General features: G+C 47.5%; 1 protein-coding gene across 1 annotated transcript in view; it reads left to right on the top strand.

The window, feature by feature from the left end:
• Nucleotides 1-264: 264 nt before the first annotated feature.
• LOC142586120 (sphingomyelin phosphodiesterase 1-like) overlaps nt 265-22,146 on the top strand; it is a 106,951-nt gene continuing 85,069 nt past the window's right edge. Inside the window, exons 1-2 of the mRNA XM_075697374.1 lie at nt 265-352; nt 1,013-1,161. Coding sequence (XP_075553489.1) covers nt 265-352; nt 1,013-1,161 — 237 coding nt within the window. The remainder of the gene's footprint in view (nt 353-1,012; nt 1,162-22,146) is intronic.

The following is a 22,146-nucleotide window of genomic DNA, read 5'->3' as shown; positions in this document are numbered from 1 at the left end:
GAAAACATTAAGCTAGGCAACAAGAGAATACCGCAGGGATCGGTACTATCCCCTACCCTTTTTAACATTGCAATGATCGGTCTGCCAGAAAGACTCAGAATGCTAGAGGGCCTTTGCCACACTCTCTACGCTGACGACCTCACCCTTTGGGTCGACAGAGGCGGGAGCGATGGCCGAATAGAAGACACCCTACAAAGGGCAATCTGGGAGACGGAAAGCTATCTGAGACCCATAGGGCTAAAATCCTCCTTGGAAAAATCGGAGATGCTAATCATGAGCAAGCAGCAGGTCAATATCCAGCTCCTGGTCAACAACACCCTGGTCCCAAGGGTGGACAAGATCAGGATACTGGGTATGTGGACACAAGAAAATGGGACAAACAGTGAAACGATAAATAGACTAGAAGCCACGACCAACCAAGCTTGCAGGGTTCTCAAGAGGCTAGAAATAAGAAATGCGGGGTCGAAGGAGGCGAACCTACTTAGGCTTGTCGATTCTTTCATCATTAGCGGAATCACCTACGCTATCCCGTACTTAAAGACAACCAAAGCAGAGAGAGACAAGGTAGACATCCTCATCAGGAAAGGTGTCAAAACCGCCCTAGGTTTACCACCGTGCACATCAACCGAGACGATTCTTCACCTAGGCGTGTCAAACACCCCAGAGGAAATGTGCGAGGTGAAACTCACGGCACAATATGTCAGACTAACTGGCAGCAAAATCGGCAGATCCATCCTTAGGAAACTAGGCTACCAGAGCCCAGAATCGCGAGAGGGGATAACTGCCATCTCCAAAGAAATTACCAGCAGGTTAAGAATACCCCCCATCCCAAGAAACATGCACCCAATATACAACGAGGAACGCAGGCTACACAGAGTCCAATGTCTCCCCGAAAAACAAGGGGTAGTGTACAAGGATGCGGCAGAGCACCCAGAAGGGCACTACGTGGCAGTAGTAGTGAGTGACAAAGGCGAGCTAATCTCGCGCTGTAGCGTGAGACACTCTTCCCCAGAGGATGCAGAGATGGCGGCGATCGCCCTGGCACTCACAAACCCACCAACCAGAGTAATTATCACCGATTCTAAAACTGCAATCAAAGCTTATGACAGCGGCGAGGTGTCCAAAGAGGTGGGCAAAATTCTGAGGGCAGGCAAGGAGAATGTACCAAACGACATAATTAGAATAATATGGGCGCCCGCCCATAGTGGACTCACAGGGAACGAGATCGGCAACGAGGTCGCCCGAGGACTCACACACCGGGCCCAAGCGCAGGCAGACTAGTCCCTGTCCAAAAAGTGAGACTTAACCACATACAGAGAAATTCTAGAACACTATGGAATGCGAAGGAGAACCCTCCCCCCCCCCCCCCGTAGATCTCTCACAAAGAAGGAAAAAATAATCTGGCGAACACTACAGACCAGTACCTTCCCGAACCCGTATATCCTACACAAATGGCATCCTGAAGTGCACTCTTCAAAATGCAAAAACTGTGAAGGCATAGCGACCTGAAATCACATGCTCTGGGCTTGCCCAGCTCTAAACGGTCTACATGGGAACAAGGTGTCATGGGAATAGTCCCTCCGTAGCAAGGAAGAACAAGCCCAAAAACAAATCATCGGTCAAGCCCGGGCTGCCGCATGAAGCCAACTAATTCCGTCCAACATCTCGGGGTGAAGTAGACGGTGAGAGGGGGAACTGCGTCTCACCCCGATTACCCATACTCTCTGCCGGGTGCAAATAAAGTCCTTTCTGTCTCTTTCTCTCTCACTCTCCCCTAAAAAAACTTCGACTAGGTAAACATCATTCCTGTTGACAGTGGTAAGATGATGCGAAAGGCCTCTGTGGCTGTTGTTGCGTTTCGCCTGCGACACGTGGTTTTGCCGGCGCGACTGCGGCGGGGCGGCAGACATTTTGGCCCGATCGTCGTCGCCGCAACACTCATCGCCAGGTGTTTCCAGGCGCGTCTGCGGCGATGCGACCGCCTAGGGATCTCGTTCCAGTCATTGTGCCCGAAACAGGCGATGCCAAAGCAGGGATCTCATTCCAGTTATTGGGCCCGAAACAGGCGATGCCAAAGCAGGGATCTCGTTCCAGTCATTGTGCCCGAAACAGGCGATGCCAAAGCAGGGACCATCTTCTCGTTACAGTCATTGTGTCCGACCGGCAGCGCCACGACGGGGTGCTACGAGATCGTGCGCAGCGCCACGACGGGGTGCTACGAGATCGTGCGCAGCGCCACGACAGGGTGCTACGAGATCGTGCGCAGCGCCACGACAGTGTGCGTCACCATTAGCCCATTGTACATTCACGTGCTCGTCTTTTGAGGGGTTCCTTCTTGCCCTCAACTGCGAGAGTATAAAAACAGCTGCCCCCGGACGCCAAAAAGGAGGGCTCCGATTTCTTCAGTTGAGTGAAGTGCTCTCCCGTCTCTCTACTTCGGTCAACCTGACCGCCAACTCTTTGCGATGTTAAAATAAACAAGTTGTTTCGTTGTTACCAGTCGACTCATGCTTTGCCGGGACCTTCGGATGCTTCGAGTTGTACCCCAGGCCGCCAGGCCAACGCTACCCTTGGGGCTTGCGACCCAGGTACAACCACGGGCGTCAGCGCCGAGTTCCCATCCGATCGCTCCAGCGTCGCGATCAAAACATCTGGTTGGCAGCGGTGAGATCGCCTACGACTTCAAACAACGGTCTGCCAGCGGCGAGATCGCGACAACGGAGGCCAGCAGCGAAGAGATGCAGTTGACTGTATGCTGAGCAGCTCAACGACGATCCGGGAGCAGTGCAACGAGCCCTGTGTGACGACTGGTTGCCTGCAGCGGAACGACTGCGCGGAATTCCTGCCTGCGAGGTTTGGTGAGTGCGGGACTTTCTTCTACTGAGCTTTGCCAGGCTTTTTGTTAGTGTCAGAAACAGAGCTGGTAATTGTGGTTGTCGTTGCTGCCGGGTTAGTTGCGGCAAGACAATAGTAAGCAGTAGAGAAAGCAGCATTCAGAGCAGCCATGGATTTGAAGTCGTTGCGCAAACCGAAATTGTTGGAGCTTGCAAGAGAGTTGGGTCTGGATGTCTCGGACAAACTCAGAAAACCAGAACTGCTAAAGGCTATTCTTGAGTTAGAGGCTGAGGATGACGAGCTGTCGGAATGCCTTGAGACCATTGAAGAGAGAGAGACTGCAAAAAGACAGGAGCGCGAACTTAAAGAGCAAAAAGAAAAAGAAGAGCGCGAACGTAAAGAACAGAAAGAGCGAGAGCAACAAGAGAAAAAAGAAGAGCGTGACCGTCAACACGCTTTGGAAATGAAGCGTCTCGAGATAGAGATGGAACGCGCTCGTAATGGAAGTCAGGCACACGGTGCAGGAGAACGAGTATTGTTCAAAATGACTGACCTGATGCGGCCGTTTAAGCTTGGAGAGGACATTGGTTTGTTCCTGGTTAACTTTGAGCGAACGTGCGAGAAGCAGGGGTTCTCTCGGGAAACGTGGCCACAGCGCTTGCTCACTTTGTTACCCGGCGAGGCGGCCGACGTAGTCGCTCGCTTGGATAGAGAGGAAGCAGAGGATTTCGACAAAGTAAAATCGAGTCTGCTAAAAAAGTACCGGCTGTCTGCGGAGGCGTTCCGTCGGAAGTTTCGGGAAAATGAGAAAGGCAGAAGTGAGTCATATACAGAGTTTGCGTATAGGCTTATGTCGAACATGCAGGAGTGGCTCAAAGAAGAGAAAGCGTTTGGTGACCACGATAAAGTTCTGCAGTGTTTCGGGCTAGAACAGTTTTATAGTCGGTTACCGGAGAACGTGCGATACTGGGTCTTGGATAGGCCAGACGTGAGTACGGTGGCTAGAGCCGCTGAGCTAGCCGAGGAGTTTGTGACGCGTCGAGCTCGCGGAGCTAAGGACGGTCAAAAGGGTGAATTTGGCTCGAAGTTTGAGAGGCCGAAGTTCACACCCATGAGAGCAAAGGGGAACACGCGTAGTGCGGATGCGAGTGGAAGCAGTGCGACCGAACCTAAGGAGACGGCGGCAGCCGAAGCCGAACGCAGAAAGCGGTTCGAGATGAGGCGAGCGGGCGTTTGTTATACGTGCCAGAAGCCGGGTCACTTTTCGGCGCAGTGTCCGGAAACAACACCAAAAGTTGTGTTTTTTTCATTAGGCAGCACTGACGAGAACATGAAGCTTCTCGAGCCTTACATGCGAGACCTCCTCGTGAACGGGAAAGAGTGCCGAGTGCTTCGCGATTCCGCAGCTACGATGGATGTAGTTCACCCGTCTTACGTAGAACCCCATATGTTCACGGGCGAGTGCGCATGGATCAAGCAAGCCGTGGAAGCTCATAGCGTGTGTCTGCCGGTAGCAAAAGTGCTTATTGAAGGACCTTTCGGAGCGCTTGAGACAGAGGCGGCAGTGTCATCTATGCTGCCACCCCAGTACCCGTACCTATTTTCAAACAGGTCCGATCACCTCCTGCGCGAGAAGGGGCTTTTGTTTGGTGAAGCTAGTGTTCAGGCCTTAACCAGATCGAAGGTTCGGGAGCTCGCTGCAAAGGCGGTAGTTGCGGGGCCGACGTTATCAACCAACGAAAAAGGGTCAGAGGCGCAGCAAGCTGATATTCAGAGCACGCCCGAACTGAATAAAATTGAGTCTGTAGCGTTGAAGGCGCCAAATACTGGAGAGGAAAATCCCGATTCGGGAAAGTTAGAAGAGCTATCTACTGATTTGCTCATCGCGCCTACGTCAGACGGACTTGATAGGTTGCTAAAAGTCAGCCGGTCGGCTTTGATAGCCGAGCAAAAAAAGGATGGCAGCCTGGAAAACGTGCGCTGCAATGTCAAAGAAGGTATCGCCAGGAAAACTGCGCGTTTTGTGGAAAGAGGTGGAGTCCTGTACCGGAAGTATCTAGACCGAAGAGGAGTGGAGTTCGATCAGCTGGTCGTGCCTCAATGCTATCGTCAGGATCTGTTGCGCTTGTCACATGGGGGTTCGTGGTCCGGACACCTAGGAGTTAAGAAAACTAAGGACCGTCTCTTGCAAGAGTACTATTGGCCAGGGTGTTTTCGGGACGCAGACCATTTCGTGAGGACATGTGACACTTGTCAGCGGGTGGGCAAACCAGGGGACAAATCAAGGGCGCCGTTGAAATTGGTACCTATCATTACGGAGCCTTTTAGACGGCTCGTTATTGATACTGTGGGACCTCTGCCGGTAACAGCCACGGGGTACAGACACATTTTGACTGTGATCTGCCCAGCGACAAAGTTCCCTGAAGCAGTGCCGCTTAAAGAACTCAGCTCAGTTGAGATAGTTAATGCACTACTGTCCATATTTGCGCGAGTTGGTTTCCCTGCGGAAATCCAATCAGATCAGGGCACAGTGTTTACTAGCGCTTTGACGACAACTTTTCTCGAAAGGTGTGGGGTAAAGCTGTTACACAGCTCAGTGTACCACCCACAGTCGAATTCCGTTGAGAAGCTCCACTCCGTCATGAAGCGCGTGTTGAGAGCCTTGTGTTTTGAACATCAAACTGACTGGGAGCTGTGTCTGCCTGGGGTGATGTTTGCTTTAAGGACCGCGCCGCATGCGGCTACGGGGTTTTCGCCAGCTGAACTGGTGTACGGTCGCTCGCTTCGATCTCCGCTTCGCATGCTTCGAGAATCGTGGGAAGGTAGGGGCGACGACCCAGTCGTGGTGGAGTACGTGCTTAAGCTCCTCGAACGCTTAAGAAGGGCACAGGAGTTGTCAGGTGAAGCAATGACAAAGGCCCAGCAGAGGGCCAAGGTTTATTATGATCGGACAGCCAGGGCCCGTCGTTTTGAGGTTGGCGATGAGGTCATGATATTGCGCACATCGCTAAACAACAAACTAGACGTGCAGTGGGAGGGCCCAGCACGAATTGTTCAGAAACTGTCGGACGTTAACTACGTGGTAAGTCTGCCAGGAAAGCGGAAAGCACAGCAAGTTTACCACTGTAATCTGCTCAAACCTTATAGACAAAGGGAAGCAGTGGTGTGCATGATGGTAAACGTTCCTGAAGAGCTTCCGGTCGAGCTTCCGGGACTAGGCTCAGTGACGAACAGGGAAGACACCGGTCAAGTCATTAGTGACCTTATCAGTAAAGCACCGCTGTCGCCTGAGCAGAAAACCGAACTACACCAGCTATTACAAGAGTTTCAAGGTCTGTTCTCTGAGAGGCCTGGTAGGACTTCTGTACTTACTCATGATATAGAACTTACCTCCACAGAGCCAGTACGATCCAAGGCGTATCGGGTGTCACCCCGCCAGAGCGATATTATGGAGGCTGAGGTAAAGAAAATGCTACAGCTCGGTGTTATTGAGGCAGGTGAGAGTGATTATACCTCCCCTTTGATTTTAGTTGAGGTACCGGGCAAGGAACCTCGTCCTTGCGTCGACTACCGCAGGCTTAATTCCATCACTAAGGATCAAATTTATCCGATCCCTAACATCGAGGAGCGCCTTGAGAAAGTTAGTAGCGCTCAGTTTATTTCCACCCTAGATCTTGTCAGGGGTTATTGGCAGGTTCCACTTACAGAAGAGGCTAGTAGGTATGCGGCGTTCATTTCACCAATGGGAACATTCCGTCCTAAAGTGTTGAGTTTTGGTTTGAAGAACGCGCCATACTGTTTTTCAAGTCTCATGGATAAAGTGTTGCGGGGACAGCAAGAATTCGCTTTACCGTATCTAGACGACGTAGCGATATTCTCCGCATCCTGGTCTGAGCATATGGCACACTTGCGGGCAGTGCTAACCCGCCTGCGCGAAGCGGGCTTGACAGTCAAGGCTCCTAAGTGCCAGATAGCACAGGCCGAGGTTGTCTACCTCGGTCACGTGATTGGTCAGGGTCGTCGCCGCCCCTCTGAAATAAAAGTGGCCGCTGTGCGAGACTTTCCGCAACCGCGCACCAAGACCGATATTCGGTCGTTCTTGGGTGTCGCCGGCTACTATCAGAGGTACATCCCTAGGTACTCTGATATCGCGGCTCCCCTGACGGATGCTCTAAGAAAAACAGAGCCTCAAACAGTCGTCTGGGACGAGACCAAGGAAAGAGCTTTTAGCGCCCTAAAGAGTGCCCTAACAAGCCAGCCTGTGCTACGATCGCCAGACTATACAAAAGGGTTCATTGTTCAGTGCGATGCTAGTGAGCGAGGCATGGGCGTTGTACTGTGCCAACGGGAAAATGGAGAAGTAGAACACCCCGTCCTGTATGCTAGTCGTAAGCTGACCAGTCGTGAGCAGGCGTATAGCGCCACCGAGAAAGAGTGTGCGTGTCTCGTGTGGGCCGTTCAGAAATTGTCATGCTATCTAGCCGGCTCGAGGTTTATCATTGAGACGGATCACTGCCCTCTCCAATGGCTGCAGACCATCTCTCCCAAAAATGGCCGCCTCCTGCGCTGGAGCCTCGCTTTACAACAATATTCCTTTGAGGTGCGTTACAAAAAGGGGAGTCTCAACGGTAACGCCGATGGCTTAAGTCGAAGCCCCTAACGTAGGAATCAGCCTCAAAATTGTTTGTTACTGATGTTTTCTTCCTGAGGCAGGATTTTTTTTTTAACATATTGCTTTTGTTTAGTGTTTCAAAGTGATGATATGCTTTCTAGTGCAATTTTTCAATTTGTGGACGCGTTCTGAGTGATGCTAGACTACTGTAAGGAACTAGGCAGTGGTATAAAAAGGGGAAAGAGCCTGGCAGGGCTTAGTGAGGGTTGTGCCGTGCTTGCTGACTGAGCGGTTGAGTTTTCAGCGTAGTTCTAACGCTTGCCGGGAACGAGAACAAAAATGTGAACTCTCCCGAAGTCACTTTGCAGTGTCCCGTGCGAACCTGAACGAGAGAACGAGGCCTTCTCTGTGCGCTGCGCTCAAGAAACGTCAAGGGACGCCCGACTTCGGTTATGAGCATCATCGAGCGACATCCCTCCGGACAGCGGATGCAGTCCCCTGTCCATCGGGATCTCCTTCCCCCGGCGGGGCGGTCTGTTGCGTTTCGCCTGCGACACGTGGTTTTGCCGGCGCGACTGCGGCGGGGCGGCAGACATTTTGGCCCGATCGTCGTCGCCGCAACACTCATCGCCAGGTGTTTCCAGGCGCGTCTGCGGCGATGCGACCGCCTAGGGATCTCGTTCCAGTCATTGTGCCCGAAACAGGCGATGCCAAAGCAGGGATCTCATTCCAGTTATTGGGCCCGAAACAGGCGATGCCAAAGCAGGGATCTCGTTCCAGTCATTGTGCCCGAAACAGGCGATGCCAAAGCAGGGACCATCTTCTCGTTACAGTCATTGTGTCCGACCGGCAGCGCCACGACGGGGTGCTACGAGATCGTGCGCAGCGCCACGACGGGGTGCTACGAGATCGTGCGCAGCGCCACGACAGGGTGCTACGAGATCGTGCGCAGCGCCACGACAGTGTGCGTCACCATTAGCCCATTGTACATTCACGTGCTCGTCTTTTGAGGGGTTCCTTCTTGCCCTCAACTGCGAGAGTATAAAAACAGCTGCCCCCGGACGCCAAAAAGGAGGGCTCCGATTTCTTCAGTTGAGTGAAGTGCTCTCCCGTCTCTCTACTTCGGTCAACCTGACCGCCAACTCTTTGCGATGTTAAAATAAACAAGTTGTTTCGTTGTTACCAGTCGACTCATGCTTTGCCGGGACCTTCGGATGCTTCGAGTTGTACCCCAGGCCGCCAGGCCAACGCTACCCTTGGGGCTTGCGACCCAGGTACAACCACGGGCGTCAGCGCCGAGTTCCCAACAGATCGTACCAGCAGTCGGATCCAAACACTGTGCTTTGCCATCAACGGGACGCGCAGTATAGGGTTTCTCGTGAATCGCGCGGTACGATATCTACAGTGGAAGCACACATCATCATCATCATCAGCAGCCTGGCTATGCCCACTGCAAGGAAAAGACCTCTCCCATACTTCTGCAACTACCACGGTCATGTGCTTATTGTGACCATGTTGTCCGTGCAAACTTTTTGATCTCATCCGTCCACCTAACTTTCGGCCTGCTCCTGCTACGCTTCCCTTGCGTTGGAATTCAGTCCGTAACCCTTAATGACCATCGGTTATCTTCCCTCCTTATTATATGTCCTGCCCATGCCGATTTCTTTTTCTCAATTTCAACTAAGGTGTCATTAACTCGCGTTTGTTCCCGCTCCCAATCTGCTCTCTTCTTATCCCCTTAACGTTACACCCATCATTCTTCTTTCCATAGCTCGCTGCGTTGTCTTCAATTTAAAAAGAACCCTTTTCGTTAGCCTCCAAGTTTCTGCCCCGTAGCTGAGTACTGGTAAGACACAGCTGTTATACACTTTTCTCTTGAGAGATAATGGCAACCTGCTGTTCATGATCTTATAATGCGTGCGAAACGCATCCCAGCCCATTCTTGTTCTTCTGATTATTTAAGTCTCATGATCCGGATCGGCGCTCACTACCTGCCCTAAGTAGATGTATTACCTTACCACTTCCAGCGCTTCGCTACCTATCGTAAGCTTTTGTTACCTTCGGAGACTGGTAAACATTACATTAGTTTTCTGCAGATTAATTTTTAGACCCACCCTTCTGCTTGGCCTGTCCAGGTCAGTGAGCAAGCATTGCTATTGGTCCCTGAAGTTACCAAGCAAGGGAAATTCATCAGCGATTCGCAAGTTACTAAGCTATTCTCCATTAACTCTTATCCCCAATTCATACCAATCCAGCTATCTTAATACCTCCTGTAAACGCGCTGTGAATAGTATTAGAGAGATTGTATGTGCCTGCCTGACGCCCTTCTTTATTGGAATTTTGTTGCTTTTGGTATGGAAGACTACGGTGGCTGTGGAGCGGCTATGGATATCTTTCAGTATATTTATATGCGGCTCGTCTACGCCCTCATTTCGTAATGCCTGCATGGCTGCTTAGGTTTCGACTGAACCAAACGCTATCTCGTAATCAATGAAAGCTACATATAAGAGTTGGTTATATTCCGCATATTTCTCTACCACCTGATTGATAGTGTGAATAAGGTCTATTGCTCAGTAGCCTTTACGAAATCCTGCCTGGTACTTTAGTTCGCAGAAGTCCAAGTTGTTCCTGATTCTATTTGCGATTACCTTAGTACATACTTTGTAGACAACGGATACTAAGCTGATCGGTGTATATTTTTCAAGTCTTTGGCATCCCCTTCCTTATGGATTAAGATTGAGTTGACGTTCTTCCAAGATTCCAGTACGCTCGAGGTCATGAGTCATTGCGTGTACAGGGTGGCCAGTTTTTCTGGAACAACCTGCCAATCATCCTTCAAAAAATCTGCTGTTACCTCATTCTCCCCGCCTGCCTTCCCCCGTTGCATAGCTTCCAATGCTATCTTAACTTCTTACGGCGTTACTTGTGGGATGTCTAATTCCTCTAGGCTATTCTCTTCCATTCTCGTCGTGTGTGCCACTGGTACTGGATAAATCTCTATAGAACTCCTCAGCCACTTGAACTATCTCATCCATATTAGTAATAATATTGCTGGCATTGTCTCTTAATGCATACATCTGATTCTTGCCAATTCTTAGTTTCTTCTTGACTGCTTTTAGGCTTCTTGCGTTCCTGAGAGCATGTCCAATTCTGTCCATATTATAGTTCCTTACGTCAGGTGTCTTACGCTAGTTGATTACGTTCGAAAGTTCTGCCACTTCCATTCTAGCTGTAGGGTTAGAAGCTTTAATACCATGGCGTTTCTTGATAAGATCTTTCGTCTCCTGCGATAGCTTACTGGTATCCTGTCTAACGGAGTTACCACCGGCTTCTATTGCACACACATTAATGATGGCCATAAGATTGTCATTCATTGCTTCAACACTAACGTCCTCTTCCATAGTTAAAGCCGAATGCCTGTTCTGTGGTTTGATCCGGAATTCCTCTTTCTTTCCCTCTTATCGCTAACTCATTGATCGGCTTCTTATGTACCAGTTTCTTCCGTTCTGTCCTCATGTCTAGGCTAATTCGAGTTCTTAACATCCTATGGTCACTGCAGCGCACCTTGCCGAGCACGTCCACAGCTTGTGTGATTCCATGGTTAGCGTAGAGTATGAAGTCTATTTCATTTCTATTCTCGCCATTCGGGCTCCTCCACGTCCACTTCCGTTTGTCCCGCTTGCGGAAAAAGGTATTCATTATCCGACAAATATTTCCTTCTACAAACTCCACTAATAACTCTCCCCTGCTATTCCTATAACGTATCCCATATTCCCCCACTGACTTGTCTCCAGCCTGCTTATTGCCTACCCTGGCAGTGAAGTCGCCCATCAGTATAGTGTCTTTTGTTTCGACTTTACTCATCGCCAATTCCACGACTTCATGTGCAGAGATCCAGCGATGGCGTGGAGGTAGAGCATCCGCTTCACGTGCAAAATGACCGTGGTTCAAATCCCGGTACGGCGGGATTTTCCACAGGAAAAAAAAAATCTGCGTGTTGATAAAATTGCCAAACTAGGCCGGGAGTGTGGCATAATCCCGGTGAGCAGAACCGGTAACACACTCCCTCACGAGAACAGCATTAGCCACCATGATGCAGTACTTGGCCACTACCTCCTATATGAATGCAACAATCAACCCCCGGCCCTCAGTCCCCAGCAGCTGCGAAACAACTGATCACAGTGGCGGTCAGACTTGTGACGCAGCACGGGGTGCTAAGAATACCTGGGTCCGAACAGGCCGCTATTGGAACCTGAACCTGGCAACGTTTAACGCTAGAACGTTATCTAATGAGGCGAGTCTAGCAGTGCTGTCGGAGGAATTAGCGAGCATTAAATGGGATATAATAGGCCTCAGTGAGGTGAGGAGGAAAAATGAAGCACATACAGTGGTAAAAAGCGTGCATGTCCTGTGCTACCGGGGTTTAGCGGAGAGACGAGAACTAGAAGTCGGATTTCTGAATAATAAGGATATAGCTGGTGAGATACAGGAATTCTACAGCATTACTAAGGGGGTGGCAGGTCTTGCGGTGAAACTTAATAATAGGTACAAATTCAAGGTCCCACTGGTCTACGCGCCTACATCCAGTCATGATGATCAGCAAGCCGAAAGGTTCTATGAAGTGAAACACCAACCAAAATCTAATGGCTTGGGCGTGATTTCACGCAGGAACGAGAAATATTTTATTATGGGCCACTCACACTCTTCCTTGTTTCGCTGCCACAGCTCTTTCCTGCGACCCCACACCAAACTAGATGTGTCTAATATGTTGCAAACATCTGTGTCTGCTTTCACTTTTGAAACTCTGTGTACTTTTCCAGCTCCGTTCACTTTATTTTAATGAGTCTTTCGTTGAAGGCTTAACTGCATTACGCGTAGTGCCCGTCACTGGTAGCGCCATATTGGCAAAGGTTTTCATTCGTAAGGGCCGGTCGCTTCTCTAATAAAATGTCCAGTACTGTTACTATTTTTCTCTAATGAACAATTTTAGCGTAAGGCATTTCTGTGAATACAGAGCGTTGTTTGTAAGGTATATCTCTCTTACAGGACACTTGTTACCTACAGTGATAAGTTTCCCGTGCACTTTTTCGGTGTAAATAATTTTCAACAACGATCTTAGCTATCCTCGCTACCGGAGGCAAATCAAACAATGACGTTTGGTAAAAATGCAATTACCTTTCCGTAGTGCCAGCTTGCAACCCGTAACACTTTCAACACCTTCCACGAATAGCACTGCTAGACTTTCCATTTTACAAATCCTGTCCTGCTCTAAATGCAGCATACACAGAGGTCGTGCTGGTCGTGTATAGCACTTTCTACTACCCCAGCCGCAAAGTCATTTCTAAGTATACTAATATGACGAAATCCTACATTGCTATCGCTGATGCCTGTTTGTGTGCAAATACATATATAGTGGTGTTATTTTGCAGCATTAAAATGCTGGAAAAGTCAATGCACACTTGTAATGAGAATGATATTATCTAGCACTTTCTTCCCTGATCGATCAAACTCATTAGCCGGATAACGCGTGATTGAGCGGATGTGGTGAAGATAACGAAAAGGAATCGTGATGAATGATTTCCATTTAAAAGAGATACAATAGATGCTTAGCACTCGCAATGTTCACAATGGAGATGCCCCAGGTACACCCATGGCTGTCATACTTATTATGCAGACCATACATCCGAAAAAAAATGTAGAATAAGTAAGCAGGGGCACTTACGAGTGCTTAGGTGCGGCGAGTTGAAAGTATGTGGCGAGTGCATTGGCAAGTTAAAATTTACGATATAATAGTCACTAAGCTAAGCCAATGTGGCAGCGATATCTTATACGTGCCAAAAAGGCTTGTCAGTGGTATCCATCCACCCCAAACATCTTTATTATGCGCAATGAAATTCATTCTTGCGAGCCGCTCTAATTAGTCGATGGCGTAGTGATCAGCGGGCAGCCATCTTCAATTCCTTTCGAAACGGGGCAGTTAGCGCCTATTTAAGAAAGAAAAACGGCAGTTTTGGTCGGCATAATAATGCCGAACAGATCATCCTGTGACTGATAGATGAGGTGGGCGCAGCCTGAAAAAAAGTTTGCACAATGGCGGATGGCAAAAGCAAATAACTCGTAGAGCCGGAAATAACGTTTTTTTCTTTGTTTGGACTAATTATGCGTAATCTGGGTGTATATTTCACATCAGATGGGGAGTTTTCGCAGATTTGGTAACGTCCAGTGACACACAGACGAAATGGGCGTGGCCCATAAATGTTTTTAGGAATCTTTTAGGGCTAATAAGAGAAATGGAATATAAAGAGAGTGTAATAAGTTCAGCACGAGAACACCCGTGTTCGCGTCTGCCTTGACAATTATCATTATGAATATGCTCCTTGGAATTTCCCTGCAGCAAGATCTTCGCCACGTGGCCATTGCTTCGTAATTCCCAACCGCTAATGTACTTTGTTCGTCAAGCTGTTCATCCTTATGTACCATCTACGTCAGGGAAGAAAACGTTTCCGTGAAGGATGCTTCTAAAGAGGCTCGCTGACATACAGCTCCTGGTGATTTTCTCGCCTAACTGGCAGCGAACGGCCAAGACGTCAGAAACTTTATATTGTGGCGAAGAACAGGAACACCACAGAGGGCGATCCTCTCCCGCGCTTTCTAGTGGGTCAACCTCTCCAGCGCTGTTCTTGGGAAATGCTGCCCATGCTGAGAGTCCGTGCCGTGCGCTGACGGTCCGCCCCACCGCTGGTGGCTCATAAACACATTTACAATATTGAGGAATTTGTTCAGCGCTGTGCTGAGTGATGTGATAGCTTTCATTGGTCTGAAAAACTACTGAGAGCTATCGCATCATTTACGCGTGCGGCTGTGTGCTGGCTCAACGCTTGATAGTTGTCCTGGCCAAAATTTGTTTTCATTTCCTTGATTTAATTAAACATAAAGCCCCACTTCATGTACATAACTATTTATTGTTTAATATGATGCATTGTCGTGTTCTTCATATCCGCTTTCTTATTATTTGCATAAATGTAAGAAAGAGAGACAGAGAATTTATTTGAAAGGAGGAAGAGAGGTTAGCCTGAACTAACTCTAGCCTGCTACTCTGCACAAGAGAAGGGGGAACGGGCGCATAAAGGTGTGAGGAAGGATAATGATGACTACATACCACACACCACAGCTTCATTTAGCAGGAAGATGGCTAATTTATTGAATACTGCAGGATGGCACACGCCGGCCGGTGCTGTCGCCGACTGTGATTATTGCTCCATAGCTTTTCCGTAGGGTCACGGTTGTGCGAACCAGGTCAAAGCCGTCGTACCGCCGCCTCATTTGTCCTTGTGCAGTAATCATCTCTGCTCTCGTCGGTAGTCGAATTCGTTACTCTATTCTATTCATGTTGTTCATCGTCATCTTCATGCCAATGTAGTGGTTGTTGCTATCTGCGACGCCTTTATCCTCAACGACAATCTCGTTCTTGTCGCTAACCTCGGGTGTGTTCAGAAAAGGACATACTAAGGGAGTCCCAATTATTTCTAGTATTTAGGAAAATTCTTATATCGGGGGGAGGGGGCAGTTTCTGTTAAGAGTTAAAAAAACCTTCGTTTTGTGAAACTTAGCATGGATTGCTGGAAAAATTTGTTATTTCACTAAAGGGTGCAAAACAATGTTTTAACGACTTGAAGATTTTAGTAATTAGAAGGCCTATCACTCCAAAATTAATGCATTGGGCCCCGCCAAATTTCACTCGGTAAATGTTCACCAGTAGCAACATTGGACCACGGGAAGCTACAGTTGTGTCACCAAGAGCCGAACTTGCCGAACTTTTCTTTTTGATTATCGGCCTCTGTGTGACCCAAAATCAGATTTTTTAGGGTGGGGGGAGGGGTGGAGCTATGTTAGCTAAGGCAATGATGCAGAAAATTGTGACAAACCTTCAGAAGGTATCTCGCAAACTAAGAAAAGAAGTGTGCAACTACGCCACCTATTTATATAGTCACAGTCCTACAATGAAAAAAAAAATGCAGAAAAAGCGTAAATTGGAACAATTTAGAGAAGCTTAGAAATCATCATCAGCGATATTTATGACAATCCTACGGAATCTCCATCCAGCACTGGTGAATCTAATCCGGAAAAGTAATTTTGTATTATTTTTTTGCAAGTGAAAAGCTTAAGGCAATCTAGGAAGCATGTATGGCCATTTCAGCGGTGTCTCTTTTTCTAATGATAAAATAAAAATCACACACACACTCAATTTTCGCCACACACAGGTTTTTCGCCTTAATATAAAGCACTTTCTAACAACTAACCGCCAAGCGCAATCAGTCATCTTGGTAACGGCACGCAAAACGCAACCGCTATCGCGATAGCATACATTCTAGCCCAAGATAGACTAACGGGGGTATAGGTGTTAGCCCTTTGAGGGGTTAACTGCTTCACCACAACCATTAGACCTTTTAGGGAGCAACGGCAATGTGGCGAACTGTTTCTCTCCTAGTAGTTACTCACTTAGAGACGGTCCTTTAATTGAACCAACCTTTGTTCTTAGAGTTTCATCCTCCTTTGCAGGATGAAATATTGGTCTCGCAGGTTGCTCCCTCACGACTAACTGTTGGTCTTTGCAGTTACTCTCTGAGGACCAACTGCTCGTTCTTTCCGTTACTCCGCATGGGATGAACTGCTCAGCTCTCCATACCTGTAGTTACTCCTTATGGGGTTGAATTTTTTATCTCGAACGTGCTTTTCAGACTCCCTGCACATGACCAGAGCTGTTTGGGTGCTTGTAATACAAAATATGAACTAATTGAAACAAAGGAACGCTTTATTATTTTTCAGTGCAGCAACACCTGTGCCACATGTTCAAGCGGAGCTGGCCGCACACCCCTTTGAACACAGACTATGCGGCATATTAAACCAATTGTTCTCTGTGTATTCGGCGGGAAAAAAGAACTATGTGAAATGCCCAGTACAGGGCAATCTACATTGCCAGGGCAGAAAGAAGGCCATCGTGATCGATTGTAATCGACTCAAGCAGCACATGAAGGGCTGTTGCTTCCAGCAGGGTAGTGCCCACGAATGTCACTGGAGACACCGGGTGAGGCATCCGGGCGCTGCAAAGAATAAAATAAGTAATGAGGTCTTACACGCCAAAGCCAAAATATGGTCATGAAGCATGCCGTAGTGTGTGTGGCAACTTTATGGACCACGTGGGTTTTTTTAGGGCGCTTCTGCAAGAAAGAGTCGAGTCAAAACTTTCCATTCTGTGTGGGCTCAATCATGCAGCCCATATAACATTTGTACCAATCAATCTGATTTTTACGCTTCGATACAGCTCAAAAAGGTGAACTGCAATTGAACAGACATCCACTCTGTACAACTCAGCAGCAAATCATTGACTATTTATACTGGCTTGCAAAAATGATAACACTCCATACTGTGTTTCACGGACTTTGTGCAGCATTATGAAAGTCATAGCCTTTGGTAAGAAATAAGAGAATAATCGCCACCTTGAAAACTAATTAGAAGACACTCTCAAGAGTGTCCTCGGAGTGACCGGTTTACGAGAACATGCTTGTTCAACCTTTTGACTGCCAAGAGGTGCTGCTTTTTCAATGTTACAAACACTAGGTGAAAAGCAGATTGGTCCCTAGCGAACAAAAGCAGAAATTAAAGAAATTCGTTTACACACAAGAAATCATGTAAGAAATCAAGGAGGAAGTTTTTACCTCTGTCAGCAGACCGGAAATGCCAAAACTAAAAATTTTACTTTAAACGACACCGCAATGTCACAGGTGTAGCCACTGCACGAAAATTATTTCTAGTACGCTGCATGAGAAACGTTAGCATAACTGAGGAGACCAGCTTGGAATGCGCCAGAATACAAACATGCTGGCGGGTGTGCAGATATGCACTATTTTCTTTTACAGCAAGTATGTGCACACGCAAGGGCACATCACGTTATTTGAAATTAATTGTGAGCTTCAGGACCAGTGCGCGTGCAGTTGATGGTCACAAAGCATGCACTGGGGCCTTAAGTAACCACTACACACCAGTACTATGAGCAACATTAAGCAGCATTACTAAGCAAGCAATAAGTGTCATCAAAGGAATAAGCACGAAATGCAATAAACAAGCTAATGTCACGCGTAGGAAGCTTACAATGTGTATGAGCAGCGATCATGGAAGAGCCATTGCACAACTTGGTTCCGGTTAGATAAAGCTAATGAGCAACAAGTGTCGGCATCAATGCATTATCAACGCCATCTTTATGTAGTCTGAAAAATGTGCCGGTTGGACGAGCAAGAAGCGTAATTGTTTACGGATGGTAATTATTACACAAAGGCGAATTATTACGCAGCAGAAGTGCAGTGGCAGTGTTTGGTCACAAGCGGCAACCGGGAAAGCCAGCGACAACAAAAACGGTAAATTTAGAGCGATGCAGCTCTTACTTCAAACGACGAAGAAGCAAGAGCAAAAGCATTTCAACATGTCGCAAAGTCAACAAGCCATGCGCGTACAGTGAACCGAGAGAGATAATTGGTCGTTGCGTACGCTACAAACAATCCTGGACTGTAACTACCTACGCTTTACGAGCAGTAAATTTAGTTTCAAGCGCAGCGAATATGGTGTTTAATTACCTGCAAGTTCACGGGAGGCGCAGGCTTGTCCGGCGAGCACACTTGTGTCTTGTAAATAGCTGATGATATTCTGTTTAGCTCACCAGTGAAATTCACAACTGTACTGCACGCTCGAAATGTCACCAGACATTTAGACGTCATGACCAGTTGAAGAACGTGGCGCAAAGTTGCGAAACGTACGTGAAGAGTATACTAGACCACATAGCAAAGAGGCCGAATGGCGCTGCTGAGGCGCCGCGTGTGGAAAATTTGTGCGAGGGCGCTGCGAGCGAACTGGATTGTGGCGGAGGCGCGCTTCGCGGCGTATTGAACGTTATTGCACTGCGAGCGCTAAGACCGATTGCGCCCGTACGCTCAAATAATGGTGCTTTCTTTCAACTGCAAATTTATATTGACGCTTTTTGGCTTCGTACACATATCTGAGGTATGGGTTATACAAGATGGTCTCTTCAATTTGGCTGCCGTTGTCAGGTGCATCTTCTGCTAGCGAGCACGTGTTTGTTGCACGGACGCTGGCGAACGCCCAGTTTTTCTCGTAGAAGAAAATCTGTGCAGTAAAACGTTTTATGGTTTTCCTTGCTTTGGTGCAGCCGCATCGGCAGACACTAATTGTAGATTTAGCCACGTGAATTGCTATTTTTAACATTGCTTTTGAAAGTAACGCGTAATTTTTGACAGAGAAGCCGCCTGTCTGAAACATGAAGCTGCTAAAGAAAATTTTTTTGATATCGTGTCATTTTACGCATGCTTCTTGTTGGTGGAATATTGATCAGGGACAATGATCAAGGGGAACAATAGTATAGGGAAAGAAACCAAGTTTATTAACTGCCTGGCGCGAAGAGATGCAGATGACCAATACACTTCTAGGTAAATCTAAGGGTACATAGACATATATATCCCCGACATATATGTAGAGAGACGTTATTCAATATTCTAAATGCACTGATTGAAAAACTGAAAACTCCCCACCGGAACAAGCGCGTTTCTTTTAAAACCTGCACCGGCCCCAGGTGAAGCAATCGACATTCCGAGAAAAGGAATCAAAGCAATTATTTGACGTTAATATAAAAAACAGTGTTAGGGAAAATATACTGCCTATGTACTCAAATTGAATCGGGGAGACCGGGAAGTCCTTACCAAAGTAATCTCCGCGGCTTGTCTGGTAATCTCCTTTAACGTGCCAGCAGGCGAAATGAAGTAGAAACGTACACTCTAATCTAATGGTATTTGATATTCAGATCGTATTCGACTTCAGAATTCCCTATTAAAATTATCTATTAGCCGTTTCGGTTCGCATTTATCGCATAATAGCATTTTTGAAGTCTCGAAGGTGAGGGGCCGATGCAAGTGAGGACTGTTATTACGAATGGTCGTGCTGCTGGAGAGTTGTGGCTCTTGCGCAGCGCCGCACCCGTTCCTGACAGAATTAACGCACGGGTGCCAATCGGTTCCTCTGAGCAAGTTCCTAGCGGTCATTCAATATAAGCGACCCGTTTTTAGCAGTCTGTATATCTGTGAAGTTGATTCAGGCAAGTAAAAAAAACATTTCTTGACAGTCTGGGTGTCCAATGTGGTACCACGCTTATCTTCCTCAACGAACACAGCAGATATACAAATATCTGTACGTGTATGTATGACATGCCGTTCCTTTAATTGCTTCATTATTGTCCTTACGATAGTGCGCTAGATAACTAAAAGTAGCCGATCATAATACAGAAGCTCGTTAGTTGAACGAACGTACATTCGGGAGCGGCATTTCATTTTGTTATGCAATATAACATAAGCCTAACTTGTTTTTCTCAGAAATCAGACTCAATAATAATTTTTTGATTTACCCTACTAGAAAAAAGCCGGAGATCTAAGCTATATATACTTCCTTTGTTTTTTTATTCTTTCTTAATGAGACAAATTCTGGCGTTTTACGTCTGGGGAAATGATTATGAAGCAGTCTGTTCAATTCTCACCGCCTTGGGTTCTTTAACGTGCAGGTAAACTGAAGAACACGAGCTCTTTTGTTCTCCAACGGTAACCGTACAATAACATAGTAGAATAAAAGCCGTCACTGCAGCCGCAGCGCACGCGCAATCGCCGAACGGCTATAACAAAACAAAATATGAAATAAAGAAGAGGATGAAAGGCGTCTTTTCCTAAGACATAAATACGTGTCATGTGCAATTATGTATGCCGCTTCAGCGGTCTGAACGTATGGACAAGCGCGTGAAGTAGTACGAATGACCCTTCCGAAAAGTCTCGCCAGCAGTTTCCAACGGCTCGACCTTGATGTGGACTAATGCACTTCGATTCCGGCGCCGCCACAGTATTTTTTGTCGTCGCGCGCATCACTTCAAATCATGCGCCGCCCTGCCGATCGTCTCACTCAGCCGTATTCTAGTACAATCCAGTTTTTACGCAAGAAGCGGCAAGCGCGTGAGGTGGCAACCGTAAACGCGGACTTTCTTGTGTTCCGGGTCGCTGCACCGTGTGTGGTCAGCCAGCGTTGAGTTCATTATGAGCCGAGGTTCGCGCAGAGCATAAGCGACACGGCACAGCGCTACAGAGCCGGATACGACCGCGAGGCCCATTTATGCACGCGGGTACGAAAGGCGGTTGTTTCAAATTTTTCGTTACTTCCATGAGGCGCGTGGTTCTTCGCGGAAGAAATGTCTCCTTTGGAAAGACAACTCCGCCTTAACTGATGCCGTTTATTTGCACTCGACAGCATTTTTTCCTGAAGGCGTACGAGGTTGAGCAAAAAATCCTTGCGTGCAGTAGGCGTGTTCTCATTCTATTTTCCATCCCTTTGTACTTCGGTTGATTGTGGCAAAACCTGCATTTCTTTTGCCTCTCCAAGAAATTTAGTTAGTGCGCCTTCTGATACTTCTCGCCTCCTTGTCTTGACCTTCGTTTTCTCTGGCGCCTTTACCAGCCGAAACTTGTAAGAGCATGAAGCATTTGATAAAGTAAAATATATTTTACCAATGCAGTAGTAATAATTAAAAAAAATAACACCTTTTCCTTGGTAGTGACGCACATTTTGCTCTAGGAGATCTAATATTTTTAAACCTTCTAAAAGTTTATGAAAGAAATTTACGAGAAGGCAGCGCGATACTCGTGAAAACTACATCTTAATTTGCACCGAAAGAAAAAAAAGCCCTCTGACACCTTAGTACGTGCGCGTATCTGGACCATGTATTATTGCCATGTATTCACAAGGATTTAAAGAGAGCGCTCCAAATTTCACTGAAGAAGGTTTTGCCTAGCGGAGGAGAAAAAACTAAATTGAAACAGGTTGCTGCGCCGTCGCACACTGCCACTGTAGCACACCCTCAGTATACGCCGCACGAAACGAATGACGAAAGACAAGGCGCGTCCACTGTAGTCCCCAGGCTCTCGTGGCGTCATCACGCAGCTTGCTGCCCCATCGTATGTGCGTTCGTTTTCCGGGCTTCTGCATTTTTTGCTCACCTCGTGCTTCTTCTTTACGGACGGTGGGATTAACATACTATCCCAGTGCGGCTACCCACGCGTTTGCTGATCTCCATTGTGAATAGGAGTCCTCAACGTACACGAAAGCAATGCGAAAATTAATCATGCACAAAACGTGAGCGAGAGAAAGTGCGCAACGCCCTATCGTGCCAAAACTTGGTACGTGGAGTGTCCAACCTAGGAAAGTATCACACGCAACCAAGTCAAATTACCGATCACGTTTGTCTGGCGTCATCACAGGAAATATTTATGCAATCGCACTTGCTTAATATTTCACTTCGCACAGTCGAAAGCAGAATGGGACCAGTTGCCGAGAAACGACACTTCTCAGTACTTACGTTCTTGGCACTTTATTATCAGCTTAGGCGAATGGCTCTGCGGTACGGTTGCTTCATTTCTTTTACATGTGACTCGATTTCTTGCGGATGCAACGCATCCGGGGTATCTTGTTCTATTGCAAGGTTTGCTTCAAACGCTTCTCTTGAGAACAGAATAGCTTATGAGCCGTTTTTAGGGCACACAAGTGAATTGCGAGGCGCATGTTGTGGTTATGGTGAAAGGGAGGCTCGGCGTGGGCTTCCAAGT

The sequence above is a fragment of the Dermacentor variabilis genome, chromosome 6 (assembly GCF_050947875.1).
Source record: "Dermacentor variabilis isolate Ectoservices chromosome 6, ASM5094787v1, whole genome shotgun sequence".
NCBI classification, from domain to species: Eukaryota; Metazoa; Arthropoda; class Arachnida; order Ixodida; family Ixodidae; genus Dermacentor; species Dermacentor variabilis.
This window is presented reverse-complemented; position numbering and strand designations above follow the sequence as displayed.